This window comes from Pomacea canaliculata, linkage group LG8 (assembly GCF_003073045.1).
Source record: "Pomacea canaliculata isolate SZHN2017 linkage group LG8, ASM307304v1, whole genome shotgun sequence".
Taxonomy (NCBI): Eukaryota; Metazoa; Mollusca; class Gastropoda; order Architaenioglossa; family Ampullariidae; genus Pomacea; species Pomacea canaliculata.
Window position 1 is genome coordinate 5,539,110 of NC_037597.1, and position 12,185 is coordinate 5,551,294.

Below are 12,185 nucleotides of genomic sequence, written 5' to 3' on the forward strand. Positions count from 1 at the left end.
TACACCCGAAGGTTCTGTTTAAAAAGATATGTTGTCCATCTTTCTGTTGTAGAGGATGAACAATTGATAATGAATTGAGATCCGAGATCTTGGTGATTATGAAAGGGCCTTGAAGAGAGAAAGGAAAGGCAACTCAGTACAAAGTAGTAAACTGTGGAAGATTATGAAAGCAGTAAAGGAAAACAGGACTGAGAAGTAATGCCGTAGCATTGAGGATGGAATGACACGAGGTTAAAATGCACAAGCTACTACCTTAGCAACACGGAAAGCCGAAAAGTCAGGGGTCCCGCAACTTTTAGCGAGATAGCCTTCGAAAGCCCTGTTCTCCCTCTTATTCGAGTGTTCTGGATTGCGAGCGCTGGCTATGAAACCTGTGAAGGAACCAAGTGTGGTTAGCCAATGCCGGCTGTCATCTGTCACCTGCCTGAACTACCAATGGCACAATGGACCCCTATATTCCTACTGAAGACTCTCCTCCAGGCAGTTCAACACAAGACTTCAGTCATCGAAGACACCAATGGCCACCTTCTCAAACTAAATGCATCTTCCAGATTTCACCTGAAGACAGACACCAAGTGATCAAAGGAGAACTTGAAAGCCTGCAGAACTACCTGTCCTATGGGAAGAAGCTGGGATAAGTTGCCCTTAGTCCGAAGGGAGGGAACTTACCTGGCGTTGACAACGTCCAAATGGAACTTTTATAAGCAGTGTGGGGAAGAAACATCAAAGGTCCTTACTGCTCTGTGGCAAACAATCTGGAAATGCAAAGAATAAACAGACGCAGTCACTATTTCAAAGAAAGGAAGCAGTAAACAACACCAAAACTACAAAGCCTAATGAACCACCATGTAAAGTGATGCTGACACTAATCTGGACTCCAGCACCACCGCTGATGAACTGTTAGCAGAGAACAGACAGGAGCACATCTAAGCAGATCATCAGCTGCCGCATCCTGATAGAAAACATCTGTAACTCCAGACTTTAGAAAGGCCAACAAGTCTGACACGAGGCGCTGAGTCATGTGTTGTGATATCATTCAACATGATTTAAGTAACAGAAGTGCTCTACAGTAGTCCAATAAGCACAGCACGTGCTACTGGATAACAACAATAGTAGTTTTCTTTCACACAACAGTGGGCGTTCGTCAAGGCCGGACGTCCTCTATCGCCTGAACTGCCGAACTGTTCAAAATATTTTCGGAGAGCACCGCACGCGAGAACCATCTCATTTCCATTGCCATCAAGGGAATGTCACCATGCAAGGGCGGGGGAATATGTAATTTACGCTGAACCTCAACTACAGGGTAGCCAGCCCTGTAAACAGATGCTACATGCAGAGAAAGAAGTGCCCGAGACGAGATCTGAATCCGGGACAGTCAAGATTCACTGTAATGGTGACGGGCGCTAACCGGACCACCCTCATCATGCACAGAGAAAAACCCACTCCAATGTGGGACACATTTACATTGTCAAGGCTTCAATTGAGAGAGCTTAGATAATAATGTTAAAGAACCGTACCTGTAAAAAGTCACACACACACACAGCAAGCAGTTCGATCCTCAGCAAGGGGCAAGAGCAAGGGAGAGTAATTTTAGGCATGTTCAGGACTGGAGCCACCAACATCCAAGATCCGACGTCATCAACAAAAGTGTCAGGGGCTGTGTGTATGGTGTGTGTGTGGATGTGGGTGTGTATGTGTGTGTGAGGGTGGGGAGATGTGTACTACGTGGAAGTGCAAGGCTGCAAGGGCTTGTCAGCATGAGCAAGTGGGGAGATAATCTGAAGCACTTCTCTTGCCATCAGTACACAATGCAAAGACTGATGAGCTCATTACAGTCATCTGGCAGATCACTTGAACACGGCAAAGTTGCGGACCTTGCACATTATCTTCCCATCGACTTCGTAACCGATCCCCGACTGACAGGAAGTCGTACGTTATCGCTGCTTTCGTGCCAGGGAGGAATGACAACCCTTGTTGCCAGAGAGACCCAGTTGTCGGGACATTACCGGCCCCGCAATTCTAAAACTGTTTTGTCCTCCTAAGTTAGGCAGTGCCCATCTCTAGGTTGTCATTATCAGGACAAATCAACAAGTTGATTATGAACAAACTTGTTGATTATAAATATATATTTTAATACTCGAAACAGTTGTTTCGCCATACTTTTCGTGGTGGCAGAGTATAGTTTTCTTACTTGGTCAAAGGGAGAGACGAGGAGAATTCTGTAGCTGAGACGCCATCTTGTTAGCTGACCCCTATTGATATAATAACCAGGGCTTCTGCTTACGCAAAATATTGCGTAAAGTACGCATTAAAAGTTCGGAGGACCCCTTCAATTTTCGTCAATGGGGTCCCCTTCAAATTTGGGCGAAGAACAGGAACCCCATAAAAATCTGAAGAAGAGGTCCCTGGGACCCCAAAGAATTTAGCCTTAGCAGAAGCCCTGATAACTACACGAATATAACTATTCATGATAAAGTCGCCATATTGATCTTCGATACCTCGATTTATAATCACTTTTGGCAGGAAATATTTGGCCTAACCGAAAGGACAGCCATAAACACTCAGCAAGTTCGTTACACAATGTTGAGAAGTGGAAGAACCCGATAGTGCCTGTTAATGTCATGCTGAAGCCCTACACAAGCTCGCTAACCAGATATGTACTGCTTGTGTCTCTGGTTGTACTGCTACTAGTGCTGCTGATGCCGCTGATGCTGCTGATGTGGTGTCAGCCACAGTTACTTCCCCCTTACAACGCCGTGGATGAGAAAAGAGTGCGCGTGTGTTCTGTGTTGAGTCCTGGTCCTACTCGATATTCTCAACATCCAGTTCTTCGGTAGGGCTTCATCACTCCCACCCCAAGTCCCCTGTAAATCCATACAGCTACATTCGTATGCAAAGGAAAAAATTTCCTTTTTTACCATTTTCCTGCAACTTTTTGACTCCAATTTCCCATTTATTGTTCCTTTAGTAATAATCTCGTGTGTGCTGGCTTTTAGTGCTATAGTGTTAAGAAACCATTAGCGTAGGCTGATGAGTGACATCGGGTCTAAAGAAATTTTTCCCTTCAACATCACAGGTCGAGGGTTTACCGCTATGCATTTGTTGTGCACGTGGCACTAATGGCATGGGGCATGAATATTTTTTGGCTGCTGGCTGGTTGGCCAAGAATGAAGTGCTTCCACCTGGAGCTGCTGGTTCAGATCTCGCTCTGGCGCACATGATTTCTCTCTAGTATCGCATTTCTGCGACGAAGGCTCGTTTGGTGACTGGTCACAACATACCCACTGCCAGCTTGTAGTGAGTTGTGGTGGGTCTCGTATTGTTTCGTGTATGAATGAATGACGTCTCGTGTCTGACGTTTTGTGTGCGTCATTTGTTCCACGTCACTTGAAACAGAAAAAGACGTCATATATAAAAAATGTTTTCTCTTTTCCGAGTGAGCGGGAAAACAACGGTCTTCGTCCGCCATCTTCTTTATAACTCTCTCACTGACATTCCTCTGAACTTGTGCCTGTTCAACTCGATAAATTTCTTCATCCCCATCGTCATCTGCGACATCAACAGCGGCAATGGCGCAGCCATAACATCAGGTTTACTACCATGTACAATCTGTACATTTCCATCGTGATACCGATCCTGATTTAATGTGAAACGTGGACTCTGCTCGCCGACACGGAGAAGAGAATCCATGCACTCGAGAGCAAATGTGGAAAGAGGCTGCTCCAGATCTCAAACAGATAACAGAAAACCAATAACTTTATACGAAGCACGGCTGCCACACTCGTAGGACACCACGAGCCTCTACTTGCAACAGTCAAGGGATGTAAGCTGGTCCAGTTTGGCCATGTCCGCCATTTTATCAAAGACTTTCCTTCAAAGCTTCTCTCTAAGGGTGGTCGACGCCGCGATGACCAGAAGAAGAATTAGTCTGCAAACGTGAAGCAGTGGAATATAGGATTGAGTGACGGACTTTGTCGGCTTCAATATCTTTCCATGCGTTCCCCTCCCCCAACCTGTCAAGGGACAGATAAACGAATGAATGACATTCATTCTCACTTGTAAAGCTGCCTTGCAGGCCGCCGATCACACAGCCAGTCCTCTCTTCCTGCAGAGAACGACGGAGGACTCCAAGGAATAAACAGCACGTTGCAGGTCCTCCAGAAACAAGCGGCGGGAGGTTGAAAGCGCGATTGCAAGAACGTCGATGACTCCGTTTGCCACAATGACATCTGTTGAACCTGGGCTTGGCGGGACGGGGTGGCTGGGCCAGTGAACGGGTTGCTGGGATGACAAGGAGAAGAAAGAAACTAGACGGTATTGAACCGACGTGAAACATCAAGCGCTGCCGCAACAACGGTATTGATTGGTGGGCCCAGGAAGTGAGGAGCCTCGCTTTGGCAAAGTTTTTTGAAACCGCTCGATATCCGTTGACTTTTCTCTCCTCCGTCTCTCTTTCTCTCTCTAGAGAGAGGGGGAGAGAGAGCAAATAACACTGTATTAATTGTACTGACTGTAAGAATTACAACATTTTTCTTTAAAAAAATTACAGTAGAGAGAGAAGCTCTGAACCTTTGACCAAACAGAAGAACACACACACATACACACAGGCACGCTAGCACGCACGTAGACACACACAGAGAAGTTAAAGAAAGAAATAGAAGAACAAGGTACAGTTAATAAAAGAGGTCCATCAAGCTCAAAGCAACCTCATTCCCTTCAAGTACAAGGTCTTTTATTGACATCTCTCTGACCTAAGACAAAAGGACATTTTTTCCCAATCTGCTCAAAGTTAAAAAGAATTGTTGTTTACAGACATTCAATACTTCTAGTTTCTTTTAATCAAACTACTCCTTTCAAGGGAGCTTAAGTACAAAAACTCACAGCGTTGGCTACATAATCTCTTCAGTACAAATCTTAGAAGTCTTAGTAGATGGGTAGTTCTTGTGAGGAAGCAAATTACTTGGTGAGAAGCTTCAGCAAACTTTTCCCTCCCAACATGTTGTCGATGATCAATAAATCTCTGGCTTACATATAAAAACTCTTGCTGTTATCCGATTACCATGGTTTGTTAAAAGTTTTCTTGACCATCGAGTATTTTTTTACACTTACACGTCGTCGCCACTATCACTCTTGTTCGTATTATGTTCCAAAGAGCTTTCCACTTAATGTTATCTTACTACCGGTCCTAGAATTTCTTTTAAACACGATTCCTTAAGTTCCCCGGAAATCACATAGAAAGTCGGGCAGACTTTCAAGTGCATGGTCTCCAGTTCAAAGAAACTTTAAAAATCAGCAATTTTCTAGTCTGGTGTTGAAGGCAGATAATAAGATTTCAGATTTTTCTACTCTGTCGCTTAAACTGATTCTAAGCACTGCTTGCTTAAAGAAACTCGAGATACCCACACAATTTGAATTCCTGGTGGATTTCATCAATCCCATCTGAATACCTCGGTAATTACTTAAATCCCAAAAGCCTGAGATTGCTTCAAGATTGCGAGAAAATACTCAGGAAAACAGAAGAACATTGATGCTCTCTTTGGTCACGTGAAAGCGTTTCAAATCCACTGCTGTTTCACTTTGCTGCGGAAACAATGATTATCGAACACCTTAATCAAACATGATTACCTTTTAGGTAGGACTCCACAAGCCATTTTGCATGCTTTAAGCAAATAAAGGATAATAATGGAGCTTCTAGAAAATTGCCCTTGTTTGAAGCAGTTACAGCTAGTTTCTACAAAAAGGATTTTGTATGAACTGCACGTGTACTAAGCAATTATAGATTAGTCAGTTTGTACAAAATATGAAGTTTGACATAATTAAAACTTCCAGGCTTACTAAACAAATCTTTCAACTGTCACCAGAATTGTTATTATTCAATTTCTTTTATGAGAAATAACGGTTCAGAGGAGGTGGATAGCACAGAGAGGGATGGGTAGAAAGAAAGAAAGGAAAAACGTGTTTTGATAATTGTTTGCTGTAACATTGACTGGTATCTGATATGTATCTGGGGCCAGCTGCATAGAGCTGTAGCTGAATATTAAGTCTTTGCAGTCAGCAAAGTACCTCCGAGCACATGGCCACTGACTGTTGAATTTATCATCCAGTAATAAAGCGTTTTTTTAAATTTTCGCTTTTACTAATTTAATTTTTGTATTTATTTGTTGTTTTCCTCTTTCGCAGTTATTTCTCTAGTCTTTCTCGCTCTACAGATTTTTGCTAAAACAAGAACTGGATAAGGAAGCGAAGCTGGTCACGACATCATAGCACGTGACAAAGCATACATCAGCATCTCAAAATGGAGGGACATCATTTCTTGCGCAGATCGATGAAAATCCGAGGCGAGGCTTTTAACTATTTATCCACGTCCTCAGTGCTCGGGCACACGTTTGAGTTCCGTCCTTATTGTGAGCTGCCTGACCTCCAATAATTAATTATTTCTTCGGACTTTTCTTCTGGATTTTCAACCCGTAGGCTTTCATGCTAAAAACCAGAGGAAGTCTGAAAGTGATGGAAACAAATTTGAAGGTGTTTTGTCTTTTGGAATCGAACAGTTGGTTTAGTGGTCATTGTCAAATTTCTTTTAGAGAATAAAATCTTTGGCACGGACAAAAGTTTCCATTCTGCAATCAATACTCAAGATAAATAAACGGGAAGTTTCCCACTCCTAAACTTTTTGCTGAATGAAGAACTTTTGCATGAAAATGCCATACACGTGTTTGGCATGGTGATCACCCTTAGAGCTATTAGCATACTTTGTGAAAAGCTAGTAACATAACACATGCTGTACAGAAATGTGAGGAGTAAGGTGATCTAACATTAATAATATTGAAGTTAACGGCGATGACACTCATCCATCTCACATCAGAAATCAAAAGAAACCTTCCATTTTCATTTTGTGTTGTTGTTGTTGTTGATCAGCTGTAAAGCATGGTACACAACACAGTGCGAAAATTAGAATGGTATTTTGGAACTCCCAATGAGGCAGACATCAAAGCAAGGAAAATCTTCTCAGCTATGCCACAAATCGTAAAACAAGTTACATAATCCCTTCGTAAACTTCAGAAATAGCCTCTATCTCTGTTTACGGTTGAGAGGTCATTAAATGCCTCCCTGAGTCCATTTCCCTCCAATATATCAGGAAAGTAAAAAATAAGAATCAAATGAAATCAGTGCAAAATGTTTATAAAAAAAATCAGACGGAATGATCTCCGTTCTCGTGAAGAATTAGAGCACACACACACACAATCAATATCTCTTATACATTGGATGTTTCTTATAGAATATACTAAAATGCGATACAAGCTTTGCTGTGTTTGTTAGAGTTTATTTCAGGGTGGGAAGGACATAGAAAGCTGTCCAAACTGTGCATTGCTACTTTGAGTTGGCTATCCCCGACATTGTAGAAGTCAAAGAATAGAGGATGAGTGTGGCAGATGGATGAGGCAAGGCATCAACGAGGAACACCGTATGGTCAGCTGCCAAACAGATGCGACCTACGAGAAAGGTGTGGAGTTCGAGTAAGCACCCTAAGGCCGTATTATGAATGAACATGTGACTAAGTTTTGCAAAAATCTTTTATATAACAGCCACGTAAAATATTTGCCAGTCTAGTTAACAGATGTATTAAAAAAAATTTACCAGAGATAAAATCAAAATAAAGAGGAGTAGGAATTGAATGTCACTGAGACAGACTGTAACCAATCCTGACATATTTTAATTACCTATCACTGCAAAGATTTGTTGTTAGTCTGCGGTGTAAGAAAAAAAAGTCCCTGGAGTGTGCGAACATGATCATCATCGCCGCCATATGAACATAATTATGTGATGAAACGAAGCACAGAGTGAGTGCTCTAGCACATCCATCCGCGTGTAGAAGTCTAAGCCACAACGAGCATCCGCGCATGCGTGCCTAATTTATTAAGCCAAACGACACGTTGGAATAAAAGGCCAAGCACGCCCTCGTTTTGAACCAGTCATGCGGTAAAGACTGAGAAATTTGTTCTACAGCTGCACATAAGTTTAAAGCAGTGTGATTCAATCCTTGTTGTCCAACTGACTCAGGTCACTTTCAAATAAACAAAACATCCGCAAGCTGGGGCTACCTACTGTGGAAGGATGGGCTGATGAGGACCCAAGTACACTCTTTACTTAACTAGTGTCTATGTGAGGACCAAGCTAAGACCATCGAGTTCCACATGCCGCCTAGTCCTTTCCCCAGAAATGAGATTATATTTACAGAAGAACTAGAATGCTTTAATCTCCTTGATATCACTTGTCGGGCTTCAGCTTTCACAGCAGCAAGAAAAGGACGAGGGATGATTCAGACTCTTATAGACACACTAGACAGGTGATGCTGTTCTTTGCTCATCTTCCGTTGAACTTCAGTCATTACTGTTACTCTCGAGGAAGTCTGCTCCTTTGTTGTTGATATATATTTTTTTAAGCGAATGTATCCGTTGGAAAAATGTGTGTTTATAGTTTTTCTAGTTCTTATATCAAACAGACAAACAGATAATCCCGGCCTGGCACAGAGCGAGATCGAGATCAGGGTAGGACGAGACTAAGTTCATATATTTGACCCTAAAAGTTTATTTTTGTTTTGTTTCACATACTTTCCATCAAAAGAAACAAAAATAACGGAGCAGAAGAGTGACGAGGTACAACCTGGAAGTTCACCCTGTCCGTGACCCCTTTATTGCGCACGTTGTTGCGCAGGCAAACAAAACTTCCGGAAATGGACTTTCGCGCGAAATCGATTTTGTCACGTGAACCAGAAAGGCGAGGAGATTGGCCCTCTCATGCAGCCCGTCGCCCTTTTCCGGCCTCCCATTCAGGAGAGCCACGCAAGCAGCGCAGACGCCGCAGCTATTTTTAGCTACAAACGACTGGAATAATGGCGTCACACACGAAAGCTAAGTCGTTTCCATTTCCACTGAAATCTTTGCTTTCGATGACTTTCGGACACAAGCTGAAAATGATTATTCAAAAATAATTATGCAGTGACAAATAATTTGAACTTCACATGGATCCTTTTCATCGGAAGTCGGCACCAAAGGTCGTAGAGATAAGAAAATCAAAGTGAAAGCAGACTTCTGGGTAGAAAATAATTATTAATAGCCTCTTGCTAAAATAGACTGATGATCAAACAGGTCACATCCGGCCGTTATGATAACTGACACAAATGTAAGAAATACAAAGCAACTACACATTAAAATTCTGCAGGGAGGCGATTGAAATTTTCCAAGGTTGTAAATAAAAATTAAAAAAGGGGAGTATTCTTCTTATCCTCCTTTTGGAGATTTTTTAGGTCAGGGGAGGTCACTGGGTTGCTGGCAGCGATGGAAGGAAGTTCGGCTGAGCGCGCTGAAGGATTTTCCAGTTTCCTGATCATCAATCGACGACAGGTGCAGCATGCATCTCTCTGGAAAGTCCAAAGGCGTAGGAATTTCCGGCGTCTTCCCGTCGTTTCTTGAAACGGTCTGGGGATCTGAGAAAGGAAAGCCTGGCCCTTGATGTTTCTTAGTCCCAGGGCACATGGAACTGTCCCCGTTTCTACCCACCAAACCAATTTTTCCTTAGTCCCAGTCGTTCCAATTTCTTCTTATTCTTAGTTATTACTCGTTTCTATGTCTCCTAATAATAGTTATTTCAAATTTATTGTCTTTTCACGTTGGTTTAAACATAAAAACAAAATGCCAACACCAGCGATCACAACAAATGAGCCTGTCGTCAAGGAAACATAACCACGAGAGTGACATAATGTGACAAATACCCAGATGAAGAACCAGTTGACTTTTCTGAGATTTGAGACACACCCTTCTGTAAAGTATCTGTAAGGTATATATTGCAATGAATGCTGCCACCTAGTCTTTGATACTGATATGCACAGACTGCCTCAGGGCTCTGCTATAGGCTGCCAAGTTGTCTCAACAATGTAAAACTTAGATACTTAGTCATAACTGAAGATTTTTACAACAGGTTTGTGAAAGGAATGTCAGCAGCAATTATTTTACTGGTTCGATGGCAGTTTCGTAGACTCGGGGGCGGCAATCGTTATAAACTGGGTTTTCCTTCTTTTCTCTCTCGTGTTCTTCTCTGCTTCATTATACAACAATACGTTTGAGAGCGCATGGTACGGTGCCAGAGGCAATAACGGAGAAAAACAGATTTGTCACCGCTATAAACAAACATGACATTGATTGGCTGCAGGTACGCCACCTGCCGGTCCTATCAAATGTCATGCCCGAGGAACCACAACGCCGTGTGCCTCACCAAGCAAGAGAGGTAATAATTTCCGGTACAACCCCCACTCCTCCTACTGATTCGCTCTCTGCCAGAAGACCAAAAACAACAACAAAATCGCGAAAGGGGCCACTACTCCACGTGTTTCCGGTGGTCGGGGGACCACGCGTTCATGCACCCACAGTCATTCTCTCCTCCACTAGCACCGCCGTTGTCGCTGCAATAATGATGGTACCGCGCGGCTGCTTCTGCCGCCAACGACGGTGTTCAGCGGCGGATGCTAGAGGTAGGCGACGACGGTGGCTGCTGCAGCGCCACGCACGGCTGGCGGGACGCGGCCGGTGATCGATGACAAGAGTCGGCAGAACTCCAGAGGAAGAGCGCACGTTGTGGCAAGGGGGAGACAAACGGCGCAGAAGTCGAGCGCCCAAGTCGACGGGGGTTTCGGCGCTCACCTGTTTGAGGAGTTGTTCGATGTTGATGCAGTTTCTGCTGTTGCTGTTGCTGCTGCCCACCACCGTTCGTCGCCGACTAGCGCTGCATGGCCCCAACGGTGGAGAACGTTACACAAGGTCGACGGTGTGATGTAACGGCTTGATCAAGGAGCAAGACTCACGTGGGGGGAATGTGACGTCGGTGAGGTTTTCACGTGCGGTCAACTTCGGCATGGGCGTGAGGACGTCCGCTGCCGCCAAGTATGCCAGGCGACCCGGACTCCGAGGCAGATGCGGTGAGTTCACGGACCCGGCATTTTTATCCTCTAAGAATATTTTTATCCCCAAGAAGCAGAGGTAGATTAGTAACCTCAAGATGTGACTGACCCCCGCCCTGTCCTTTCTTCTTTCATTCTGTAACAGACGAGGGCAGGACGGGACCTCTACATTATCAGTCCATCTCCTAAGTCTTTACCTGTTTCTAGACATAAGAACTCTCGACATTTCCGATCCATAGCAAACCCTGGGGGTAATTTATATCTGCTTCAAGAGTACGGCTTCTGGGAATTTTTTCCTGTCTTTCGTTGTTAATGATCCTGTTTTTTTTTTTTCCTACCCCAACCTCTCCTCTTCAATTTTTCTTTCTCTATTCGCATCTTTTCTTGTTCTTAATTAACATTACAAGATGTTCAATAAAGGTTCGTCTCAAGATTATTCATATTTTCTTTCTTTTGTTTCTACCTTTCTGTCTTTCCTGCGTCTTATCACTGCCGTGTAGCCAGACATCTACGCAGTTTCCTCAGTTGAGAGCTTTGAACTTTCCTGGCATTGTTAGTAGATAAGAGAAACAAGATGAGGACTAACAGATTTAATGTTCTTGCTGCTTATAGTGTTATTCTGTCAACATTGGTATGTCTACTTCTCTGCTTGTAGTGAGTGGAAGACAGAGAGAGATGGTGAGTGTCAATGAGAGTTGGTGAGTGAGTTGGTGAGTGAGTAGTGGAGAGAGAGAGAAATGTGTGTCGTCCCTGTGAGAGAGACATCAGCGACACATAGACAATAACAGTGATTAAAGACATGATGAATGATAATCGAGAGACGATTAAATAAAATGGGAAAATAAACGTTAGGCTAGAATTAGCTGGATGTAGAAGCCGACGAGGACGAATTTGTCTCTGTCTCTCTTTCGCACTGATTTCTTCAATGCCCTGCCGGCTCTAACAAGGGCACATAACTAGTCCAACATTATTCTCACTAATTATGAACGAACTAACGGAGAAAATAATTATATGCCGGTGGCAAACATAGTGTTGAGCTGTGTCCTGTTTGCTGATGATTTAGTTTTATTTTCAAGTACACCGACTGATCTTCAAAATAATAAATTTCAGCATTAAGTCTTGTAATGAGCTTTGACTAAAAACAAGCTGTGCTATTACTAAAGAGATGGTTTTTACAAAGTGTGGGTTCTTAGGACTGTTGGGAAAATGGTCTTTAGGGTAAATATGTGTG

The 12,185-nt window shown here is 43.2% G+C and overlaps 1 protein-coding gene across 1 annotated transcript in view; it reads left to right on the forward strand.

Annotated features, from left to right (window-relative positions):
* The first annotated feature begins 10,053 nt into the window (after positions 1 to 10,053).
* LOC112570640 (transmembrane protein 151B-like) overlaps positions 10,054 to 12,185 on the forward strand; it is a 50,320-nt gene continuing 48,188 nt past the window's right edge. The window contains 1 exon segment of the mRNA XM_025249180.1: positions 10,054 to 10,972. Within this exon segment, the coding sequence (XP_025104965.1) occupies positions 10,940 to 10,972 (33 nt within the window). The 5' untranslated portion in view covers positions 10,054 to 10,939.